The sequence below is a fragment of the Adelges cooleyi genome, unplaced genomic scaffold (genome assembly GCF_023614345.1).
Source record: "Adelges cooleyi isolate 19-005CV unplaced genomic scaffold, UGA_ACOO_1.1 ACOO_flye_CR_arks_rails_tigmint_CR_PRNA_735, whole genome shotgun sequence".
Lineage (NCBI taxonomy): Eukaryota > Metazoa > Arthropoda > Insecta > Hemiptera > Adelgidae > Adelges > Adelges cooleyi.
The window spans coordinates 1-26,919 of record NW_026096442.1 but is presented as its reverse complement, the minus strand read 5'-3'; the positions used below and the strand labels follow the sequence as shown (position 1 = coordinate 26,919).

At 27.7% G+C, this 26,919-nt stretch overlaps 1 protein-coding gene across 1 annotated transcript; it reads right to left on the bottom strand.

Moving 5' to 3' along the window:
- Nucleotides 1–23,008: 23,008 nt before the first annotated feature.
- LOC126845291 (zinc finger protein 665-like) lies at nucleotides 23,009–26,912 on the bottom strand. Its single transcript, XM_050583940.1, has 3 exons — nucleotides 26,786–26,912; nucleotides 26,135–26,329; nucleotides 23,009–24,421 (listed from the first exon to the last, which is right to left on the bottom strand). The coding sequence occupies exon 3, from the start codon at nucleotides 24,370–24,372 to the stop codon at nucleotides 23,338–23,340; it is 1,035 nt and encodes a 344-aa protein (XP_050439897.1). The 5' UTR covers nucleotides 24,373–24,421; nucleotides 26,135–26,329; nucleotides 26,786–26,912; the 3' UTR covers nucleotides 23,009–23,337.
- Nucleotides 26,913–26,919: the final 7 nt, after the last annotated feature.

Sequence of the window (26,919 nt, the reverse complement as noted above, 5' to 3'; positions counted from 1 at the left end):
TGATGTAGGTACTAAACGTTTCCAATGTGCCTAGTATTTCAGGTAGCAAAAAAAAACTTTTATCTGATGTAGGAAGTGTATATTTATTTGTCCGGTACAATATATTATATATGTATAGTTGGTTGTAAATAAATAATACCTGCTGGTGTGTTGTGATGTTTTTTTTTTTATTAGGTAATGTTGCATTATATTTTGGAAAAGGTGTTTTGAGTGGTATATTTTTCTGTTAGGTCAGTTTTATACATGCATGTGTATCACCATTTATAAACATATATGCATGTATATATGATATTTGGTTGTATATTTTTATTTTGTTTAGCTTATTTTTATTTAATTTATTTGATGACAATGTGTGCAGTATTTATAATTCCTTTTAATAGTTGTGACACCATTATTTATTAATATGAAGCCTCTGTCTTCATTATGGAATACCGTATTGTTAAAGTTGGAGGCTGTTGTTGAATTATCTTTTAATCCGAATGGAATAGAATTTTTTAATGTAAAGCAAGGTGTATCATTTTTCATATAATGATCAAGTAAAGCCTCAGATGTAGGATTTCTTTCTTTTCGGTTGCACCAACTACTGTACATTATGCCATTCGTATATATTTTTATTTGTTGATTGTTATTTTTGAAAATAAATTTACCAACTAAATTACTATATCTGCCATTATCCATTGCCGGTTGAAAGTATAAAGTTTCTTTCATATTTTTCCACTCGTATGTTAGTTTTAGTTTAATATATTTTGCTAATACAGCGACATATATGATATCTTGAGGCCCATAAACATATATTTGTATTTTTAAATATTTTGATTGAAGCCACTTAAATTGTTTGTCATCTAGAATGCCTTCACAAATTATAACATTTGCGTCTAGGAATTTGTTTAATTGATACATAAGATGTGTAATCTTAATCAATTGTTTTTGATTCTGCGTTAATGGATATTTAATTGCCATTAAAAAGTTTATTGTTTCAATAGTATTTAGATAATTTGTGATATTTTTGACAATGATCCAAATATGTTTGATTGAATTCATTTTGTTAATTATATTCTATAACAATTGAACTTTTGAATTACATATTGTGGATGTGATTGTGTTATTTTTAAATGATTAATTGTGCTTAAGTTTTTATATTTTTTGTTTTATGTTTTATTTATTTTTTTGTTCTTTTATATTCAGTGTTGATTGTGTGTTTTATGAGTATATCTTAAATGTTACTTAATAATTAACTATTAGATTGAAATTATTTAATATTCTTAATGTTAGTGTTATAAAAGAAATAAATAAAAATGTTTAAAACTTAATTGTAAATAATGATAATAATTATGAAAATAAGAAGAAAGTGATGGATAATTTATAGGTATTATTAGGTGTGTTATAATAAAGTTAGTTGTGCGGCTTTATAAATAATAGGTATGTCTAATATTTACATTTTATATATATATATATTAGTGCTTATATATTGCAATAGTTTAATGCATTGTTATTCATTTAATTTTTTTTTTAAAATTTTGTTTAGCCTTTTGGTAAGGTTCGACAAGAACAGCACGTTGGTTATGCTGTAAATTGTGTTAATCTAATTGTTTGATTGTATTGCAATAATCACATAGATATTAACAATAGTTAATATATTATGACGGTATTCTTTTAGTTTATGTTTTTATGTGAACCGTAATAGTTGTTCAGTAAGAGTACAGGAAATTAATTTGTATAAGGGTATGTTATGAATGTTTCCTGTTATGGTGGAAATTCGTATTTGTTATTTTTTTATTAGTGGCGCGTGTCGAGATGTGCACCTGTTTTGGTGTTTTTTATTTTTTTATTTTTTACTTTGAATATTATTGAGGAACCGATAATATCTTTTGAGTACCTATAATGTAATTGTTGTACAGTTGAATGAGACTCCTTTTTTTTATTTAGTGTATTTTATTTTAAGTGTGGTGTTTTTTTTCTTTATTTACAGAAGTGTAGTGTTTTTATATGTATATGTGTTTTTAAATATTTTGATGCTAATATTATCAGTATTATAATATTATAGTGTTATAATGTTCTCCTTGGCACTTGATAGTGTGGAGTTTGTGTATCTAATGTGGGATACATGTTATGATATGTGGTTTCATTCAGCTTGACTGTACATTGTTCCAGTGTAGGCTCTTGTGATTGTATATGTATTGTATTTAAAGTTAGTTCTTCTTTTGACTGTGAGAGTCCAGATTGTTTATTTACATTTTTATATAATTTATTATGGCTTTTATGCATGACATATTGAGTGATGCCGTTAAATGCTCCAGCTAATACCTTGAAACTACATCCAAAAGTTTGGTATAATATTGTCATGTTTAAAGTAGTGTTTAGAGCTATAGTTATGATCTTTCCAATAAAAAATATTCCGAAAAGACCACTCGTAAGGTTACCAATAAAGACGAATATTCCCCAAATTTTTTCAAGTCTTTGTTCTATTATTTTTCCTATAGCTTCATGGTCTATGATGGTTTTTATTTTTAATCCTTGATTCATTGTGTTTAGACCAAGTGATTCTCTTGCAATAAAGTTTTGTGCAGCATTTATTTCTTGAGGAAAAAGCATGTGATTTTGAAACTTGTTTATTGTTTCTCTGGAGTATATTCCAGCGTTCATTAGATTTTCAGGGCTTTTATGTGTCCATGTAAAAGATGTTTCTGGTTTTAAATTTTGTGGTGTTTTAATGTCTCTGTATTCAGGTGACAATGAAAACCATTCTGATTCAAGTTGGAAAGCTACTGGCAATAATTGGTTACAGTCAACTTCTGTGCCATATCTTTGTAATACATGAGTTTTTGGGCTTAGGAATTTAGTGATATTGTTGTGTGTTACCGGTAATTCATTAAAACATGCTTCTGATCTTGCTAGATCAACATTTGTTGGTTTACATTTAAGCAAATATACAATTTCACCAGCTTTTATAGCAGAGTGTCCAACACCACCCATTAAGTAAGCGAATTCGTTTAGATTGTATGTAGCTACGGATAATTTTTGCATTAATAATTTTCTTTCTAAATTGCATTGTTTCATTATTAGGTCTTGATACATAGCCGTTACAGAGGAACCTAAGAAGCTCTCTATATAGACAAATTTTGTGTTAATGTAAGCGAATAAATCGGTTGAGTATGCGGATATGGGTTTAATTTTGAAGTATGACATGTATAAAGGATTTTCTAGAATTAATAGGCGTGGGTGTTCTGTTTCAATTACTTCCTTTCCACATGCAAAAGCTTTGCCAATCTTTCTAAGAGTAAAGGCAATTTTATCAGTTTCAACCAGGTATGTTATTGATGTTTTAGATTGATCAGGATTGTTTGACGTGATTCTTGATGCTGCTCCTTCGTAGATTACATCAAAATCATCTTCATCACATTGATGTGGTGTATTGGAATCCCAAAATATAACACCTTTGTATGAATCAATTCCGTATTGGTCAGCTAATTTTAATCTTGTGCCAGTTGGTAGTATTATTATGTCATCTTTATTTGGGGAATATTCGTCTTTATTGGTAACCTTACGAGTGGTCTTTTCGGAATATTTTTTATTGGAAAGATCATAACTATAGCTCTAAACACTACTTTAAACATGACAATATTATACCAAACTTTTGGATGTAGTTTCAAGGTATTAGCTGGAGCATTTAACGGCATCACTCAATATGTCATGCATAAAAGCCATAATAAATTATATAAAAATGTAAATAAACAATCTGGACTCTCACAGTCAAAAGAAGAACTAACTTTAAATACAATACATATACAATCACAAGAGCCTACACTGGAACAATGTACAGTCAAGCTGAATGAAACCACATATCATAACATGTATCCCACATTAGATACACAAACTCCACACTATCAAGTGCCAAGGAGAACATTATAACACTATAATATTATAATACTGATAATATTAGCATCAAAATATTTAAAAACACATATACATATAAAAACACTACACTTCTGTAAATAAAGAAAAAAAACACCACACTTAAAATAAAATACACTAAATAAAAAAAAGGAGTCTCATTCAACTGTACAACAATTACATTATAGGTACTCAAAAGATATTATCGGTTCCTCAATAATATTCAAAGTAAAAAATAAAAAAATAAAAAACACCAAAACAGGTGCACATCTCGACACGCGCCACTAATAAAAAAATAACAAATACGAATTTCCACCATAACAGGAAACATTCATAACATACCCTTATACAAATTAATTTCCTGTACTCTTACTGAACAACTATTACGGTTCACATAAAAACATAAACTAAAAGAATACCGTCATAATATATTAACTATTGTTAATATCTATGTGATTATTGCAATACAATCAAACAATTAGATTAACACAATTTACAGCATAACCAACGTGCTGTTCTTGTCGAACCTTACCAAAAGGCTAAACAAAATTTTAAAAAAAAAATTAAATGAATAACAATGCATTAAACTATTGCAATATATAAGCACTAATATATATATATATAAAATGTAAATATTAGACATACCTATTATTTATAAAGCCGCACAACTAACTTTATTATAACACACCTAATAATACCTATAAATTATCCATCACTTTCTTCTTATTTTCATAATTATTATCATTATTTACAATTAAGTTTTAAACATTTTTATTTATTTCTTTTATAACACTAACATTAAGAATATTAAATAATTTCAATCTAATAGTTAATTATTAAGTAACATTTAAGATATACTCATAAAACACACAATCAACACTGAATATAAAAGAACAAAAAAATAAATAAAACATAAAACAAAAAATATAAAAACTTAAGCACAATTAATCATTTAAAAATAACACAATCACATCCACAATATGTAATTCAAAAGTTCAATTGTTATAGAATATAATTAACAAAATGAATTCAATCAAACATATTTGGATCATTGTCAAAAATATCACAAATTATCTAAATACTATTGAAACAATAAACTTTTTAATGGCAATTAAATATCCATTAACGCAGAATCAAAAACAATTGATTAAGATTACACATCTTATGTATCAATTAAACAAATTCCTAGACGCAAATGTTATAATTTGTGAAGGCATTCTAGATGACAAACAATTTAAGTGGCTTCAATCAAAATATTTAAAAATACAAATATATGTTTATGGGCCTCAAGATATCATATATGTCGCTGTATTAGCAAAATATATTAAACTAAAACTAACATACGAGTGGAAAAATATGAAAGAAACTTTATACTTTCAACCGGCAATGGATAATGGCAGATATAGTAATTTAGTTGGTAAATTTATTTTCAAAAATAACAATCAACAAATAAAAATATATACGAATGGCATAATGTACAGTAGTTGGTGCAACCGAAAAGAAAGAAATCCTACATCTGAGGCTTTACTTGATCATTATATGAAAAATGATACACCTTGCTTTACATTAAAAAATTCTATTCCATTCGGATTAAAAGATAATTCAACAACAGCCTCCAACTTTAACAATACGGTATTCCATAATGAAGACAGAGGCTTCATATTAATAAATAATGGTGTCACAACTATTAAAAGGAATTATAAATACTGCACACATTGTCATCAAATAAATTAAATAAAAATAAGCTAAACAAAATAAAAATATACAACCAAATATCATATATACATGCATATATGTTTATAAATGGTGATACACATGCATGTATAAAACTGACCTAACAGAAAAATATACCACTCAAAACACCTTTTCCAAAATATAATGCAACATTACCTAATAAAAAAAAAAACATCACAACACACCAGCAGGTATTATTTATTTACAACCAACTATACATATATAATATATTGTACCGGACAAATAAATATACACTTCCTACATCAGATAAAAGTTTTTTTTTGCTACCTGAAATACTAGGCACATTGGAAACGTTTAGTACCTACATCAAATACGGTAATATAAAGAAATTTTATCGATGGCATTTTACTTGTACATAACGTCAAAAAAGAAAAAATAAATATAAAAAATATATTTACTTGTTGTACATACATATTTACAAAAATTGTTTTATTTTTAATGTAACATAAAAATACACCAAATATTATTGTTAATTTAAAATTAAAACCTAAATATCATATTTATTATAAATCTGCACACTTTATTCATAAAAATATATTGCACATACAATTTATTTATTATCGATTATTATTATACCATACCTAACTAAGCTAAATATTCAAGATTATATAATTCACTATATGAACTCATAAAATAAAAATCCTTAAAATGTATACAAATTTCATAAAACTACACATGAGTTCCAATGTAACAAACAAAAAAAATAGCCATTTTCGATAACCCAACGAATAGGTTGGAAAAACATAATAAACACAGGTAAATACACATTTCCTTATCTCTCCCTTCAACAGTTTAGATCGCAAATACAATAAACAGCATAGGGTTGTACCTTTGTTACAACACACACAGGCAAATCAAACGATTTTAAAATACTACCGACCTATACCATTATTCTGATACAATTTTTTTTTGCGTATTTACCTTAAATACATAATATTAACATGAAAACCATTTACATATAAATTATCACCCGAAATTTAACCTTTGCATGGCGCCAGACGCCGCGTTTCGGCGCAACTAAAAGACACAATTTACTAACATAAGATACCCTTATATACATTTTTTTTTTTCTTTTCTTTTCTTTTTGTCTCTTTCAACTTACCGAAAATACAAGAAACCGTTACATACTACCACCCCCATTACATGAATTTTTGAATTCAAAATGAAACCAAAATACCTCACAGCGTTAGTCTTACTTTGAACACCGACATAGTCTCACGCCTTTGAATATTTTTATAAGTTACATCAATTTTAATTTACAAAATATTGAAAAGTGCGACTAACCTGCGAAAAGTATAACACATACATCCGGATTTTCTTTCAACCAAGGAAAATATTCAAGAAATATAAAAGGTACGCTTTTTTTAAATTATAAACTTGCTTCATTAATTTACCTAGTATATAAGTAAAAAAAAACACAATATAAAAATATTAAAAAAAAACACCTTTACCAAATAAGTTATACATTAAAGTTAGCTTTATCTATAATTAATTTATATAATATATAAAAAAATAACAAAAAAAACAAAGTAGTATTTAAGGCAATAAGCATTAATTTTTTTTTCTCTCCTTAAAATCAATTTGTCTAGATTTAAATACACTAATTAAAATAAAAAATACATATTAAAATAAAAAAAAAAAGAGCTAAGACTCAAACAAAAAAAAACAAAGTAGTATTTAAGGCAATAAGCATTAATTTTTTTTTCTCCTTAAAATCAATTTGTCTAAATTTTAAATACACTAATTAAAATAAAAAAAATACATATTAAAATAAAAAAAAAAAAAGTATTATTAACATTATCATATTAATCACTTTCTCTACTAACATACAAAAAATAATAATATTTAAAAACAATTATCATTTAATTCTTTTTCTACTATAATTATTACATTTAAAATTTAAGTATTAAAACAAAATTAAAGTTAAAATTATATAAAAAATAATTTATTTTACTTTCATTCTTTTTTTTTAACAAAAATAAAAACGCAGAAATACGTTAAAAATAATACCCTTGCTTTAAACACCTTTTACTACATTTAACATTATAATCAACAAATACTTAAATATTTTAAATTAATCTTTCAAAAATTATTTTTTTTCTCTCTAAATAAACTTCATCAAAATCGAAGTAATCTTATACTCTTTATTGCTTCAGCTAGTAACATAAGAAATCAAACATTTTTTTTTTAATTATTAATTATAAAACACTCATTATCAATAAAAATGTCTATTAACGCGCATTTATTCAATATGCTTTTACACTTTAAAAATAGGAATCAACTTAGTGGATTTTATGATACGTATTATTGGTGTGCTTCAGGCAATCCTTTCCTAATATCCCAATATAACGGCCCAATTATCTCCGAATTAACTAATCCCGCACAAGGTCGCGGAACACCACCAATTAGCAATCTCTCTTATTCAAGACAAGAAATAAATATGAGGAGATTGGAGTATATTAATATACTTAAATCAGAATCTAAACAAAATACATCCAATAAAAACTCACCCTTTACAATACACACCACCAACATACATTTCTGTGACGACAAACAAAATCTTTTTTTCTTTAACTTGGATAATAAAATTCACTCCATTGATACCCTAACTCGCATAATTGATGAAAACCTTCAATTAGGCATATCAAGTAGATTCTCCGTAGAAGAAATTCTTAATATATGCTGTCAAACTGAATTCTTCCTATTTTTCACCTGTCATCTATGGGACAGAAAACATTTATCAAATTTCACAAAAATTTATAAATTAATCGAGATTTTCGCCATGACTCTAACATACATAAACTACGCCAACCTGTTACCTGTCAGATTATTATCTATAAAAATAGGAAAATTCGACACGGATAGAATGCCACAACACTTATTAGAAAGAACCGAGTGCAATGAATATTTATTCTTTGACTGGAACAAAAAATGTCACCAATTATCTCGTTCTTTTAAAAAAAATACTTTACACCCCATAATCGTACGCACACTCATGCACTTTCATAACACTCATTGTCTCAGTCACCCATCAATTCCACCGGACGCCATAATTCAAAACGAAATAGTTACCGGTTCACTAATATTAACTTCTTATAAAACAAACGACTTCGAAAACATTCTAGCTCTTCCTAATGAACTCGGAAATATTTATCATCTTTCATCTGCAGATTTTCCGATCACTGTGGTATCTAACATAATCGATGAAGCCCAAAATATCATTAACCAAATAGGTTGGCAGAATTATGAGTTAGTTAAGTTATGTCGACTCCTTTTAAACTTCAATTTTATCTAAAAGACTTGAAGCACACAATATTAAGAATCACAAATAAAACATATATTTCACTATCAGTTTCATCCACTTTAACAAAACATTACATTTTAAACATAAATTACAAATAATTATTAACTTACATTTCAATTAATTAATTTTATTATTGAACTTTTAATTACATATAACTTAAACAAAAAAAAAAACAAAAAAAAACACAAAATCATATGGCAAATCAAAAAATCTGCTACAGTATAATTTGGTGAAAGTTAGAATAAGAAATATTCAAACAATTAATATTTACTTAACAAAACTACACCATACACACAAAGATGCATGCGAAACACAATTGCACATACAAAATACAGCTTATGACAAATATGAGCTCATTATCTTATAAATGACGCTCAGAAAAAAAAATCATATGCACAAAACTCACGAGATTTAACAATAAAGGATATAATTATTATATTATAATATGCGCTTTCAAATGTACTTAAAATACACTAAAGCATTCATGCACTTTTATGTGACAAACCAGGTAAGATTATATAGCTTTAGTAGTGCATGTGCATATAATTCTTAAAAGTATTAGGTATATAACACCTAAAAACAACAAAAACAATACATTTTCTTTATGTAAGATCCATATGTTTTATATACATAAATATGGTTAATAAGTTATATTAACACAATAAAATTGTTTCCAAACTAAATGATGAAACACAAAATCAAAATATCTAAATCACATTAATATTGCACACAACCACTATAATATTATATACATTTATTTAAATTTTTTTTCTACCTCTCTCATTTTTCCATTTTTTTTTATCATTATAAAAATATACATTGTAACTATCACACATCATCCCTACCAAAATATATTGTCAAACCTGTAAGGGCGTTTTGTCAACTTCAAACACACCTGGAAACGAAAACAACATCAAAGGATCAAATCAAACAACCAATCACAAGGCAACCTTATCTCCTTCACCTGCATAAAACAGCAAATGGCATATATCAAAAACCACCCACTCCCTAGAAACACAAGATTCTAATTAAGTGAAAATTTCACCACCAGGACAAAATACAAAAAATATAATTCAAAAGAAGAGACCATCAAATTTACTAATACCTCAGTATTCGACTTATCGCGAGCCAGAACACACACAAACTATAATAGTACTATACCAATACCAACATGTCCTTCATAACAAGTACATCCATATACACCGAAAATACCATCGAGAAATACTTAGAGTTAATAATTAACAATACTAATAACAATTATTATTTCTACACTAACTTCCTATTGGATTACATCAACAAAGGATTCGAACATGTTAAACAAAAAATAAACAAAGACATGTTACTCAACTACTGTACATTATGCCATTCGTATATATTTTTATTTGTTGATTGTTATTTTTGAAAATAAATTTACCAACTAAATTACTATATCTGCCATTATCCATTGCCGGTTGAAAGTATAAAGTTTCTTTCATATTTTTCCACTCGTATGTTAGTTTTAGTTTAATATATTTTGCTAATACAGCGACATATATGATATCTTGAGGCCCATAAACATATATTTGTATTTTTAAATATTTTGATTGAAGCCACTTAAATTGTTTGTCATCTAGAATGCCTTCACAAATTATAACATTTGCGTCTAGGAATTTGTTTAATTGATACATAAGATGTGTAATCTTAATCAATTGTTTTTGATTCTGCGTTAATGGATATTTAATTGCCATTAAAAAGTTTATTGTTTCAATAGTATTTAGATAATTTGTGATATTTTTGACAATGATCCAAATATGTTTGATTGAATTCATTTTGTTAATTATATTCTATAACAATTGAACTTTTGAATTACATATTGTGGATGTGATTGTGTTATTTTTAAATGATTAATTGTGCTTAAGTTTTTATATTTTTTGTTTTATGTTTTATTTATTTTTTTGTTCTTTTATATTCAGTGTTGATTGTGTGTTTTATGAGTATATCTTAAATGTTACTTAATAATTAACTATTAGATTGAAATTATTTAATATTCTTAATGTTAGTGTTATAAAAGAAATAAATAAAAATGTTTAAAACTTAATTGTAAATAATGATAATAATTATGAAAATAAGAAGAAAGTGATGGATAATTTATAGGTATTATTAGGTGTGTTATAATAAAGTTAGTTGTGCGGCTTTATAAATAATAGGTATGTCTAATATTTACATTTTATATATATATATATTAGTGCTTATATATTGCAATAGTTTAATGCATTGTTATTCATTTAATTTTTTTTTTAAAATTTTGTTTAGCCTTTTGGTAAGGTTCGACAAGAACAGCACGTTGGTTATGCTGTAAATTGTGTTAATCTAATTGTTTGATTGTATTGCAATAATCACATAGATATTAACAATAGTTAATATATTATGACGGTATTCTTTTAGTTTATGTTTTTATGTGAACCGTAATAGTTGTTCAGTAAGAGTACAGGAAATTAATTTGTATAAGGGTATGTTATGAATGTTTCCTGTTATGGTGGAAATTCGTATTTGTTATTTTTTTATTAGTGGCGCGTGTCGAGATGTGCACCTGTTTTGGTGTTTTTTATTTTTTTATTTTTTACTTTGAATATTATTGAGGAACCGATAATATCTTTTGAGTACCTATAATGTAATTGTTGTACAGTTGAATGAGACTCCTTTTTTTTATTTAGTGTATTTTATTTTAAGTGTGGTGTTTTTTTTCTTTATTTACAGAAGTGTAGTGTTTTTATATGTATATGTGTTTTTAAATATTTTGATGCTAATATTATCAGTATTATAATATTATAGTGTTATAATGTTCTCCTTGGCACTTGATAGTGTGGAGTTTGTGTATCTAATGTGGGATACATGTTATGATATGTGGTTTCATTCAGCTTGACTGTACATTGTTCCAGTGTAGGCTCTTGTGATTGTATATGTATTGTATTTAAAGTTAGTTCTTCTTTTGACTGTGAGAGTCCAGATTGTTTATTTACATTTTTATATAATTTATTATGGCTTTTATGCATGACATATTGAGTGATGCCGTTAAATGCTCCAGCTAATACCTTGAAACTACATCCAAAAGTTTGGTATAATATTGTCATGTTTAAAGTAGTGTTTAGAGCTATAGTTATGATCTTTCCAATAAAAAATATTCCGAAAAGACCACTCGTAAGGTTACCAATAAAGACGAATATTCCCCAAATTTTTTCAAGTCTTTGTTCTATTATTTTTCCTATAGCTTCATGGTCTATGATGGTTTTTATTTTTAATCCTTGATTCATTGTGTTTAGACCAAGTGATTCTCTTGCAATAAAGTTTTGTGCAGCATTTATTTCTTGAGGAAAAAGCATGTGATTTTGAAACTTGTTTATTGTTTCTCTGGAGTATATTCCAGCGTTCATTAGATTTTCAGGGCTTTTATGTGTCCATGTAAAAGATGTTTCTGGTTTTAAATTTTGTGGTGTTTTAATGTCTCTGTATTCAGGTGACAATGAAAACCATTCTGATTCAAGTTGGAAAGCTACTGGCAATAATTGGTTACAGTCAACTTCTGTGCCATATCTTTGTAATACATGAGTTTTTGGGCTTAGGAATTTAGTGATATCCTTTGTTGATGTAATCCAATAGGAAGTTAGTGTAGAAATAATAATTGTTATTAGTATTGTTAATTATTAACTCTAAGTATTTCTCGATGGTATTTTCGGTGTATATGGATGTACTTGTTATGAAGGACATGTTGGTATTGGTATAGTACTATTATAGTTTGTGTGTGTTCTGGCTCGCGATAAGTCGAATACTGAGGTATTAGTAAATTTGATGGTCTCTTCTTTTGAATTATATTTTTTGTATTTTGTCCTGGTGGTGAAATTTTCACTTAATTAGAATCTTGTGTTTCTAGGGAGTGGGTGGTTTTTGATATATGCCATTTGCTGTTTTATGCAGGTGAAGGAGATAAGGTTGCCTTGTGATTGGTTGTTTGATTTGATCCTTTGATGTTGTTTTCGTTTCCAGGTGTGTTTGAAGTTGACAAAACGCCCTTACAGGTTTGACAATATATTTTGGTAGGGATGATGTGTGATAGTTACAATGTATATTTTTATAATGATAAAAAAAAAATGGAAAAATGAGAGAGGTAGAAAAAAAATTTAAATAAATGTATATAATATTATAGTGGTTGTGTGCAATATTAATGTGATTTAGATATTTTGATTTTGTGTTTCATCATTTAGTTTGGAAACAATTTTATTGTGTTAATATAACTTATTAACCATATTTATGTATATAAAACATATGGATCTTACATAAAGAAAATGTATTGTTTTTGTTGTTTTTAGGTGTTATATACCTAATACTTTTAAGAATTATATGCACATGCACTACTAAAGCTATAGAACTCAAAGAAGTGTAAATATCCATATAAATTTTTTGGACTGAATTGATTGTTGTCGTTAGTGATTATCCAGATTATGTCAGCAATAAATGTAGTTAGTTGATTTTTAGTTCTGAATTCAAAGTGTATGGAGTATCTTGATAAAATGTGTTGTATAATAAGTTTGGTGGTGTTATTTATTTTTAATGCGTTAGATGTGTTCATTTGAAAATGTAGTAGTTATGAATCTGATGTACAGTGATGTTGTGATAGTTTAAACTAATGTTTCTCTAATCGATGAATTAGTAAGTTCAGAATACATTGGAGCACACGCAAGAAGTTGTTCTTCGGTTAACCTTATAATAAGGTGTAGGAGGTCAGTTAGTTTATGTATAATAATTGTTTCTGATGTTGGTAAGTTTAAATCTTTATTTATTTGGGAGATGCAAAATCGTTGAATTGTTAAAGATTGAATTATAGTTAATCTTTTGTGATTAGAATATTCCCAGATTATGCTTGTGATAAATTCAATTATATCATAATGATTATGGAATAGAGTATTTTCATAAATTTTTATAGTTCTTTTTAAGACAAATTTGACTGTTTTTATAAATTGTTTTTTGGAGGGTTTGGTCATTTAAGTGTTTAATTATTAAATACTTTTATGGTAGTATGGAATTTATTTATTTGTTTAATCGAGAGTTGCTTCTATTTCTATGTTGCCAAAAATGATATATTTTTGTGGAATGTATTTGTATATTTGTTGTATTGTATGAGATAATATGAAATCTAATGCGAGTGTGAGTCTATGAATTATTATTCTCTCTGTGATAGGAGATGTTAGACTATCTCGTAAGTATTGAATAATAAATCTGTAAAGAATTATTGTATGTGTTTGTTTGATGTTATTTTTAAATGAGATATTCCATAAAGTATTCGCAATAATGTCTAATGTTTTAAAAAAATTGTGGAAAGTTCGATTTTCGTATTCAATTATTATTTGTTTTGTTAATTCTTTGATTATAAATAAAAAATCTTGTTTAGAAGGATATGACATTTAAAATAATTTCAATGTTTTAGTGTTTGTATTTAAATATATTTTTTAACAATAATATAATTTGGAAGGAAGAATTATTATGAGTTTAGCAACGGCTAATTCAAATATGATGTGGCTTGGAAACGAGTTCTTAGTTGGGCGCCAAATTGTAGTAATAAAAATGGGTAGCTATAAATATAGAGATAGGAGGGGTAATCTGTGATGTCTTTATGAAATTATTTTTAATATATGTATGTGTGCTTTTAAATGTGTCCTACTCTTCCATATCCTATTACTACAATAGTATGCTAGTGTTAATAAGCTTTCACGTACCTTATGGCTCAGCTATAGAGTGGAAATGAGTTGTCTCGCTGTCCTCCGTTGTTCCTTTGTTGTCTGTAGTGACTGAAAATAGAAGTCCCGTATGACACGCACTTACCGAACTCGTTAGTTTCTAATAGATACCGAAAGTTTTACTTAATAACACGCGTACTATTAGGTGTAATGTATTAATGATCCGGCTCGGAGTGTATTCCTGTTTGTCCAAATAAAGTTACCCTTTTCAGATATATTTTTAAGCGTTTTTAACTTGGTGATCCTCTAGCATGCTACGTGATAACTAGTCAGAGGACTACACAAATTCGTTTAGAAGATCAGACTACTAGGCTGCGATATTTAGAAGCAACAGACCTTAAGGGTCCATATTTAACCTCACTAAACAGCCGCTACTCTAGTTGTCTTCCCTTAGCTAAACACTAATTAATTTACTTTTAAGCGTTTTTAACTTGGTGATCCTCTAGCATGCTACGTGATAACTAGTCAGAGGACTACACAAATTCGTTTAGAAGATCAGACTACTAGGTTGCGATATTTAGAAGCAACAGACCTTAAGGGTCCATATTTAACCTCACTAAACAGCCGCTACTCTAGTTGTCTTCCCTTAGCTAAACACTAATTAATTAACTACTTAACTACTTAAATTTTCCAATTGCTGACGAGAACATCCAAATTCCAAGTGAATAATTTAATTCAAAGGAATTGGATCCCTAGAGCTGCTTTACGCTTCTCAAGAGAATTAAATGAACCAGGCCAGTCTCTCGGACTATGTTAAGATAGCTAAATTAATAGACGAATTATTAAATGAAACAAATAAATAAACACAATGTTTTGTTGTGCATAGGACTTGGAACATACACTGAGTCAAAACCATAAACAATTACGAAAAGAATCGGTTAACTACGCACACCCTGCCTTAACAATTAAATAATTGATAAGTTGCAGACGATTGTAGTTAAACGACTGAGCGGCGACAAGCCCGTCGTATTGTCTTATATAGGGAGTAAATGCGTCATTAGCAGGGGGTGAGGTATGAAATGTTTTCTAGGATAATCATCCAAGCGTATAATTGTATGGTATGAGTCAGCATATGTTATGTGTCATGTTTATTTTAGTATATCCTTTAATACTTTTATAAAATACTGTATTTGAAATAATATATAAATAATTGTGTGCGATATTATTATTTGTGCATATAATTGATCTTATATAATTGACATTTTTGATTAGTGCATATATTGAATTTAGTGCATATAATCTTATCATATATAGGGGTATTTTTAGTGCATATAATTTCATGTATTGTGTGTTGTGTATTATGTATTATGATATTACATGTAAATGATTCAATGAGTACAATATAATCATTACATTTGTATTCATTTCTTAATAACAAAATATATCATAATTTAAAAAAAATTCTCTATAAATTTCAAATCATCAAAGTCTACAATCATTTTCTGCAACGCGAACCAAAATTGTTTATTGCTACGAAATATTTTATCCGGCACATGTGTTTTTTTAGAAACTTGATATGTTCTGTTAATTGCCGAATAACATTGCCATTTGCGTACTACTTTTAAAACACTGTTTTCATAAAGTTTGAAAAATATTTGTTAAATAATGTAAGTTATATTCATGTAAATATTTTATAGATATATATATATATATGTGTATTTTTTGGAGAGAATAATATATTTAACATTTTGACTCATTGTTTTCGAAAATATTTGAAATTTTGGACTATATTTTTATGCAACGCTAACAAATTTTTTATTGCTAACGAAATGTTTTATCAGCCTTGCGTGTTTTTTCAGTAACATATTTTTTTTTTTAAAACATTGCCATTTGCGTCATACTTTAAAAACTCAATTTCTATATAGATTTAAAAAACATTTTTTTAAATAAACATTATATTTATTTGAATATTTTTATAACACATACGCTTCCAAATTAATTAATTGTAAATGTTTTTAAAATGAAAAATTAGAATTATATTACCAAAAAGTGTGTCTTTAATGAAATATCTGTATAAAACATATATGTGATATATCTATACTATTGATTTGTATACCACCCTCCTACACAGAAAAAATATATAGCTGGTCAAACTTTTACTATGGTTAGTATAGGGACACAATACATTTCTAGGTGAAATAACTAAATAAATAGTTGGCCCAACTAAATGTTTACTGGAACACATTTTTATTTAGTTACTTCATTTAGAAATTTATTTAGCCCCTAAATAAGTGTATTTTAATTTAGACCAACCTTTTAAAATACTCAATCCAACTAGAAATGTATTGTACCCTTATAATAACTATAATTTGGGTTGCATCAAATTCGTATATTTTGGAGAGTTACTTAATCACCTTAATTAATATTTAACACAAGGTACAGCTTGTGCCCGATTTTTTTGTAATTTAATGATGTTGCTTTTAATAAAAAAACTTATTAATCAATGATTCTACGTCTTAAAGCTCGGTTATATAATATACTTAACATTTTGATTTATTGTTATCGAAAATTATAAGGACAATTTAGAATATTGATCAATAATTTCATGAAACAATAACCAACATTTTTTATTGATAAAAAAAAAATCTTTTATCCGACTTACGTGTTTTATTGAAACATGTTATGTTCTGTTATTTTCCTAACAACATTGCCATTTGCGCCCTACTTTAAAAACACTGTTTTCATAAAGTTTTTGAAAAATATTTGTTAAATAATGTAAGTTATATTCATGTGAATATTTTATTGAAAAAAAAGTTTGCAAATTTAGTAGTTGTAATTTGTTTTTGTTAAGGAAATTAAAAAATTAGAATTATCTTAGAAAAAAATATCCCTTATCCGTAACTAATCATCTGAATATAACATAAGCCCCTATAATAAGCGTACTTTAAGTTAGACAACATTTTTAATAACTCAGTCCAACTAGAAATGTGTTGTGCCCTTAAATCAAACATAATTTTATTTTGACCAACTTTGTATTTTTTTGGAGAATTACTTATACTAAGCCATAGGTTGATAAATACTTCGAAACAGGAATACTATTGATATTGGATTCGTACACATAGGTGTTGTATTTTTTTTACAACTCCTGCCTTTATTATTTCATAAAAAGAACATTGTTCCTAATGACAATAATGTGCTTGGAAACGTAGATTATCATCATAGCTACCAATCTATCCACGAACCGCTCATTAAGAAGAGCTCGGATAAAGTATGAACTTAAGGGGCGAGAACTCAGACCCGAACTCCTCGAGCCAAAAACGAAGAAAATATTTTAAAACGTAAAATACATACCACTATGGATCTTAAACAGGTTTTCTTGTGTTTACCATTAAGGATATAAAAACATTTTAGTTATGGTAAATTGGTAATTACATTTTACTGCTATTTCTAAAACGGCGTTTTGCATAGGCAATTCTACGTACTTTCATGTATTTGCGCTTTATTACATTGTCTTGAGACAATTTTATAGTTTACAAATTTTAAATTATACTGTTTTGGTTAATTTTTTTTTTTTTTAAGTAAATTATTCAATATTTAAGTACCATTTTTTTTTCCTACATTTTATTGAGGCAAAGTACTGTATTTTATGGTCTTCCCATTCCATTTCTTAAACTAAATTTGTTTCGATAGGTACATAAAATGGATAAATTTGAATTTTTTTATGGATTATAGACTAATGATTTTATGGATGATCACTAATAATTTTTCATCTCATACATTCTATTACAGCAAAAAAAATCTTTCACTACTTGCATTTACATAAGGTAAAGTTCAAATGATTTCCATATTTGGGAATGAATAAGGCTTCAAAGGACCTTAGCATTCATAATCACCCTGGCACGTTGAAGTGCAATAAAAAGTTTCAGAATATTTTTAAATATAGTTCATTTGTCGACATACACGTCTAATAATTTGCTTGGCAACAGATAAATCAAAATCGTTACTTTTATTTTTACATCGACTTGAACAACAATTACTGCCTCTCCGTAAAGTTCTTATGATTTCTTTAGACATTTTTTTTTTAATTTTTGTAATCTCAGACTTCTTTAAACACAAAACAGTGATCAAAACGATTATGTATACCGAGACGACGGAATTTTCGAAAAAGGCGGCCGTCCACAAAGAATCAATTTGCATGTAAGTTTATATTATACATATATATATATATATATAAGGTATTTAGGTCAAAGTAGGATACAAACCCCTTTCGCCTTTACCTTTTCATATCCCAAAATGCAACGATTAAATGTATATTGTTTATATTATGTACACAAATTAAGATGCAGCTGCTCGCTATCAACCTAAGACACTCCGCTTCCTCTTCACTCAACAACAATCATTGGTAATATGACTTAATGTTACAATTTTTGGACATTAAAGTAAGAAAACTCTAATATTATCTCTAATCTTCGCCTTGCACTCGCAACTGCATGGGATCGGCCATTTTTAGAGTTGAAATGGAATTAAATAAAATCGATCAAAAACGAAAATGTTTAATAACGTCACCACGTTACCCATATAGTATACATATAGTATAGAAATGTAGTGCCCATGAACGCGTTACCAAGTTTCTGGTTGTTAGATAAACAGTTTTTCTATACAGTAAACAATAGTCGGTGTTGTATTTATTTATTATTCATTATTATCTAACAACGATGCGGCATGTTTTTTTTTTTTTTTGTAGTTAATATTTTATTTGTTTCAAATGAATTTAACCGGACAGTTTCAACAAGAACCAAACGAAAGTCAGACGCGTTTGGTATTTTGTGAGAAAAACGGGTAAATATTATTTTCGTAAAATAAATACTACATAATAGATAATTAATGATTTTTTACATTTATTTAAAGTTAGAAAAACATTAATTCGCTTTGTATTACATGTTATTTTAGATGCTAAATTCAGAGATGTCCCAATAGGTCAGTATAAACTAAGGATATAGTAGTTACCTAATGGGTAATATATATATATATATATATATATACGTTATACATACGCATATACAGGATGATTATTTTATCGTGAGCCACTCAACATCTCATAGGGTTTTAACATGAAATTATACTATTTATTTTTTTGTATAAAGTAATCTCAATTTTTTTACATTTCTCTATTGTTCCTACCCCCTACTAACTTAGTTTTTTTGATAAAAACTATTTATACTTAAATGGTAATGCATGTATTTCATAAATTTTTCAAATTGAGAATAATGTACTAAACGCATTGACTGGCTCATAACTAGTTTTGGACCAGTCAAATCTGTTAGTACATTTTTCTCGATTTAAATTACTAATGAAATGTACGTGTTACCATTTAAAATTCGAAAATTTCTATCAAATATACTAAGTAGAAAGGGGGTAAAACCCGAAAAAATTGTGAAAAATTTAGATCAAATTGTATAAAGTCTATGTGAAAAACAAAATGAATTTCTTATTAAACTCTATGATTCATTGAGTAGCTCATGATAAAAAAATCGCCCTGTATAGTATTATAGGATAGAAATCATTATTTATGTTTCTCCTAGACAGTCGAACGAAAAACGGCTTTTCATACATATTTTATAAAGTATTTCGTAGTACAATGAATTAAATGGAATTTCACATATTCTCTATATGAATTGGAATAAAAATTATTTTCTAACAAAATATTTTTAATTGATATTTAAGAAAAATTGTTGAAAAATTTTAGAGATAAAAATGATACTAAACCACCACATAAGTCTACAAAATTTCAATAAGAATTTATTTTTTTTATGTAAAAGCTGCACCAAAAAATGCTTGCGTTTAACTGTCGTCGAGTGACAGTTTCGAACAAAAATGTGTTGGATTTTATCGAAAATTATCTCATCTGGACAATAACGAGACGGCGGTGGTAATGGAAAAACAGAAAGTCGACGTCAAAAAAAAAACGTACAAAAATTCCAAGTGTATTAATTAAAATTTTCATTGTCCGACTATGTCTAAAATGATCACGTGTTACCAAACAATACCGTACCTTTAGCAACACGAACTGCAGTAGTAAATAAATTATCATCATTAAGGGATGGACACATTTAGGCATGAAAACAAAAAAGGTCACGTTTTAGTAATCGAGTTGATCTCAAAGCTTTATTACTGGCTTCCAAAACGTTTGCTACGCACACACGATTGTAGCAGCTATTGAACGATTAAAATGATAATAATTTAAAAATCTACATATTACTTTCGGCGTTATATCTACTACGAATTAATTATTGATTAAATAATTGTTAACTATCTTAACTATCTTTGGCAGCCGTCGAAAATTCATCCGGGTTCCGATTCTTAAAATCCGGCCAATCCGGGATTTAACTGCGTCGATCATACCAGCATAATTGCTAGCGCTTTTTCTTGATTTTCTACCAAGATCGAACTGATATCGGCTGACGTTTCTACAGCGATTTCGTTGGTATAATAATCAATCCATTTTTCCGGTTTTATCCACCTTAAGGGCCATGGCAAAATCGGTTACCAAACTATTTATACCGGTTACCATTTGTTCATGACTCTGTTGCGTTTCTAGCACTGTATCCTCTGGGCTTAACTGAAGAAATGAAAAAGCTTGAAAATGAGGTATTTACAAATGTCTACAAACGTCTAGGTTTCGCGTTCGACTTTGGTAACCAGGTTACTACTATATTAGCTACAGATAATATCGATAATAATAACGCATGGTACAGATTCGGTAAAGTTACTTTTCCATAATACGTCTAAAATTTAATATAAATTTATATTCATTTAAACAAAACCGTTGAATATTAACTTTGAATTTTATTTGTTTTAATATCAAATGTTTGACATAAGATGTACAACGCTTAAACATACATTTACTACACACAAGTGTATCTGTTGTTGTTTCACAGTAGATTCGTTGATAAAAACATAATATTATATTCTCTTCGCATAAAACTAAGAGGATGCTACTCGCGCTTGTTATTAAGGAGAAAGGTAAAGGTAATTTTTCGTAAAATCTTAATTTAGAGTTCAAACTATAGTGTACAACTATACTCTAATAGTTACAGCGATAATGATTCGGTATTTTTTTGTCAGAATATCTCAGTCGTTTCTCTAGAAAATATTTGATTTTGTTCACGTCAAAATAATTTTCCACAAACCAAAGTGTCTTAAAATTGTTGTAAAATAATCAAATTTTCTTAGTTAATACCTGAAAGTTGTATTGTGCTGAAGATGTTTTAAATGTCTGATAGCCTAATGCACTGTTATTTAATAATTTATTAAAAAGTACTAGACAATCTTAAACTATTAAAAATTGTACAGAAAAGAAATGTTCAAGTAAATCAACAGACATTATTAAAAATAAAAATATTTCAACGGAAATATTAAAAAAACCGTAGTAAATAGTAGTAGAAGTAGTAATCAAATAAAATAAGTAATCAAATAAAAGAGGTCCAGTGTTCACATATAATAATACAAATATTTTTTTTAAATGCATCAATGATTTTATAACTATAAACAATTATACTATATTTCTACAAGTGTTTAACTGTTTTAGTCTTAGTGAAATATTATTACCTAAACTAAATAAAACAGCTTGGTGATTTTCAAAGTTGTTAGTGGGAGCCTGCGATAAAAATACTGTAAATGCATTACTGTATGGTAAGTATACTCGTGTATCATTAATTCATATAAAATCGCAAGTGAAAAAAAAGCAAAATAATAAAAATGAGAGGTATATGAGGCCTAAGTCGTGTGCTTTTACATGACGACTTTTGAGAGTACCTTGGCGACCATACGACTGTTCACAGATGGAGCATTTGTAACCAACATTTGTCTACCAAAGCATTTTTCACAAAAAGTTGTGTAAACGCTAAACAATGTTTTATCATGTATAAAACACATTAGGTTCACTAAATGCGTTTGTACAAGTGTATATTTGTACATTATATTAATATAAGTTAAACTAATTAAAGACTAAGAAGTTAATTTTTTAATCATATACGATTAATTAGAAATAAAAATTGTAATTTTAATATTTATTTAAAACAGAAATATACAACGAAAAATAGTATTTTTAAATTATTATCCACGGTTATTATAGTGGATTATGAACATGTTTTACTAAAGAATAGAAACTATTTCACCAACTAGTTATTTTAAATGTATAATTAATCCAACAAAAAAATTAACACAATTTAAAAGTAGCACAATAAATTAAAAGATAAAAAAAATAATTTCCATTATATGATTCGTTGCATAAAAATAAATAAATATTTAAATTTAAAAATATAAACTCACATATTTTATAAATATTTTCTCCTTAAAGCCAACAGTAATTATAAAAAAAACTACTAACATTGTATAATAAAAAATAAAAATATGAACAATTTTTTTTTTACAATAATGCATGTAAAAGTATAAAAACTAAACAGTTCAAGTGATCCGTCGAAAAATGAAATGGAAAATGTCATAGTTATAGTAACGGTCAGTTAAACGATAGTAACGATAAAAAAGATACAAGAGAAAACAAAAAACAAAAAAATTAAATCGTAAGTAAAAAAAAAAATTGCAAAATAATAACAAATAGATCCTGAACAAATATTTAAAATCTGCCAAATGCCTAGTCACGTGGTGAGGGTGACGAGTCTATGAGCCGTGTGCTTTTGCTTGATGACCTTTGAGAGTACCTTGGCGACCATACGATTTTTCACAGATGGAGCATTTGTATCGCACCCCACCAGTATGTATGCGTTCGTGAGATTTGAGGTGAGATTGTCTGCCGAAGCATTTTTCACAGACACCGCATTTAAATGGTTTCTCACCGGTATGTACACGCGAATGTCTCTTCAAATCAAAATGGACACTGAAGTTTTTTCCACAGACGTCGCAGTTGAACGGTTTCTCGCCGGTATGTCTACGTGCATGATCCGCGAGATTATATTGTAGACTGAAGGCTTTTTCACAGACACCGCATTTAAACGGTTTCTCGCCGGTATGTATGAGTGAGTGTTTCGCGAGAATAGATTTTTGTCTAAATGTTTTTTCACACATATCGCATTTAAACGGTTTCTCGCCGGTATGTACACTTGAATGTATCGCGAGAGCAGATTGCTGTCTGAATGTTCTTTTACACACGAAGCATCTAAACAGTTTCTCGCCGGTGTGTATCCTTTTATGGTTGTTGAGGTGAGGTCGTGTTCTGAATGTTTTTTCACAGACATCGCATTTAAAGGGCCTGTCGCCGGCATGTATCGTTCTATGAATTATGAGGGAAGACTGGTGACAAAATGTTTTTTCACAGGCGTTGCATTTAAAGGGCCTGTCGCCGGCATGTGTCCTTTCGTGGCTTTTGAGCGAAGTCTGGTGACTAAATGTTTTTTTACAGACATTGCATTTATACGGTTTTTCGCCGGTATGCATTCTCTCGTGAGTCTTAAGATGATGTTGTCGACGAAACTGTTTTTCACAGACATCGCATTTGAAGGGTTTTTCACCGTCGTGTATCATTTTATGATTCTTGAGTGAAGATTGTCGAAATGTTTTTTCACAGATACCGCATTTAAAAGGCTTTTCGTCCGTATGAATGCGCCAATGTCTTCTCAGGCTCGATATTGATGAACAACTTGTTAAACAAATACCACAATTATTTAAGTCATCTTTGTTTCGAGTATAGTAATCCATAGAGTTTGTACAATTTGAAGTGCCGATCTTGTTACACGGATAATGAATACTGCAGCACGTATAAAACAAAATTAATTAATTTAAGGTCAATATTTTGTACCCAATATCAAAGGTCTTAATGTATCAAAAAAGCATAATTTTTAAAAAAACAATTTCAATGGTTTGGCATATGACACTAAATAACTAAAATAGTTGTCAATTATCAGGTTGAAAATATTTTTATTCATGTTATTTTACAAAAAGATAAATCTAATTTTTTAATATTCTAAAATTTAGAAATTTTTAAATATTTGCTTATTTAACTTGTTTTTAATGCACTAAATTTTGGATTTTAAATGACATCGTAAGTATTATAATATTTCAAATCTAAATAGGTAACAGTAGTGTGTTTTGGCCGTAGCAGCTCCTGTTATCATGTGATAACAGGAGCCGCTACGGCCAAAACATACTACTGGTAACGGTCAGTTTACATGTTTAATACATTTAAAGATATTAAAATGGGAGAATGTGTTAATATTCTATAAAAATTATCATGGCATACTACTACTACTAGCAGTAGGGATACTCTGAATGTTATTTTTGAAGAAAAAAAAATATTTAAAATTTAGAGGGGTTGAAGAAGTAGGAAAGTAAAAACAGAATCATATAATTAAATAATCATCCCATCGATAAGTATAAGTAAATTAGCATTGATAATAGTGACAAAATAAAAAAAATAAAGAGTAAAGAACATGCATGTATGTAAATTTTATTTTATTACAGAAAATTTAACGTGACACAGTGACTAGAAACATATTACAAGGGTAAAATTACTTTGCATGGTAATTTTTAATTAAAATAATACATATATTACAGTATCATATTTTATAAAACAACTCTAATTATTAAATTTTAATATAAATTGAGTGGCCATAGACATATATAGGGTCTCCATCCTATCGTCAGTAATTTTCAGTACCTACACCAGGTATATTTTAGTTAAATATAATTCAAATAAATATATTTAAAAAAGGTTTATACAATTGTAGAGCTTTAAGCAACAAACAGACAAGTCTACTTATTAAAATTGTTCAGAACGTTAAACAAAAAAAATTCTTTATATAATTAGTAGTTTTTTTCTAAGTGCATGTCCGTAAAACAATATATATAAATAAATAGTTATTATCGATATGGGCAGAAATAAAAAATTGCTTTATGTGAAGGGACCACATTTTTTTGAAATCGTTGTAGGTAGAATGGTAGAAAAAAAATTGTTGTAAAATCTAGATACCTACTTACTTACTTATCTCTTAAAATTTGCCGGTGATTGTTAAGAGAAAATAATAGGGAAACTAGAATATAATTAGAATGAGCTATTAAGAGATGACTTATAATATTTCTAGTCTGGTTTGTAAATATTGGGATGTGAAAGGAGTGTAACTTATGAAATGTACCTAGTTGAAATTGCTAAATTATGTCAACACTGCCGATAATTAGACAATCTTATAATTGTACTTTAATCAACCATATTTTGAAATTATTGTTTTGTTTAATAACAATAAAAAAAAAATGAAATTTATTGAATACAAAAATAAACGTCCTTGTCCAATGATGATGATTAATGCTTTCAGCTAGTACCCAAACCACGCCTATTACTGTTATTCGTGACATGCAATAATCTTATAATAATTTAACAACCTAATCGCCTAACCGGAAATCAACGTTTACTTAAAACGGTAAGTTATGCTTAAATGCCATCATTCATTATTAAGTTCGAGGTTACCTTAAAATGTGGTTTTTAATTCGCCGTTTTGTCTTAAAAGATTTCTGACAGTAATTGCAGTCAAACGACGTTGTTTGCTCTTCTTCAGCATAACACAGTTCATGCCTAGTAATTTCTATTTCTGATTCGAAAACACAATCATCGAAGCAATCTTTTTCAATTTTGATACTCAATTGGTCGTTTTTTCTGCTAAAACTACAACAAACAAAAATACAATACTTTATATTGTTGTATTAAAATTTAAAAAAAACATATACATTATAAAATGTACATGATTTCATTATAAAATATAATGAAAAAAAATGTATAAATGTTTTCTAAATATTATTTATATATATATATATAACACAGTAAGTCTCGTGTGGATGAACGCTAACATAATGCGGTACTGCAGACTTTGACCGGTAATCATACCCACAAATAGATGTTTACAAATTTATTTTTTTTGGTATTTTGATTTAACATTATATTGATAAGAGATGTAGTTTCAAAACAATTTTTTATTATATAAAAAAATGGTTCCTAATTTAAGTTAAAAGTCAGCGGAACAATAACATTGATACCAACAACGGGTTTATATCAGGATGACATCATTACAAAAACTGAATTGTTTTACTTAGTAATAAAAATAAGGTACAAAAATTGCCTTACTCATAAGTATTGTCGCCTTCATTCTTTACCAAAGACTCCTCCGTTGTAGAAAATTCATTGTTTTTTAACTGCACATCTAATGGTTTAGGTTCAATGAGTTCAAATGATTTTTCAAAAGATTGTTCTTCTGTTTC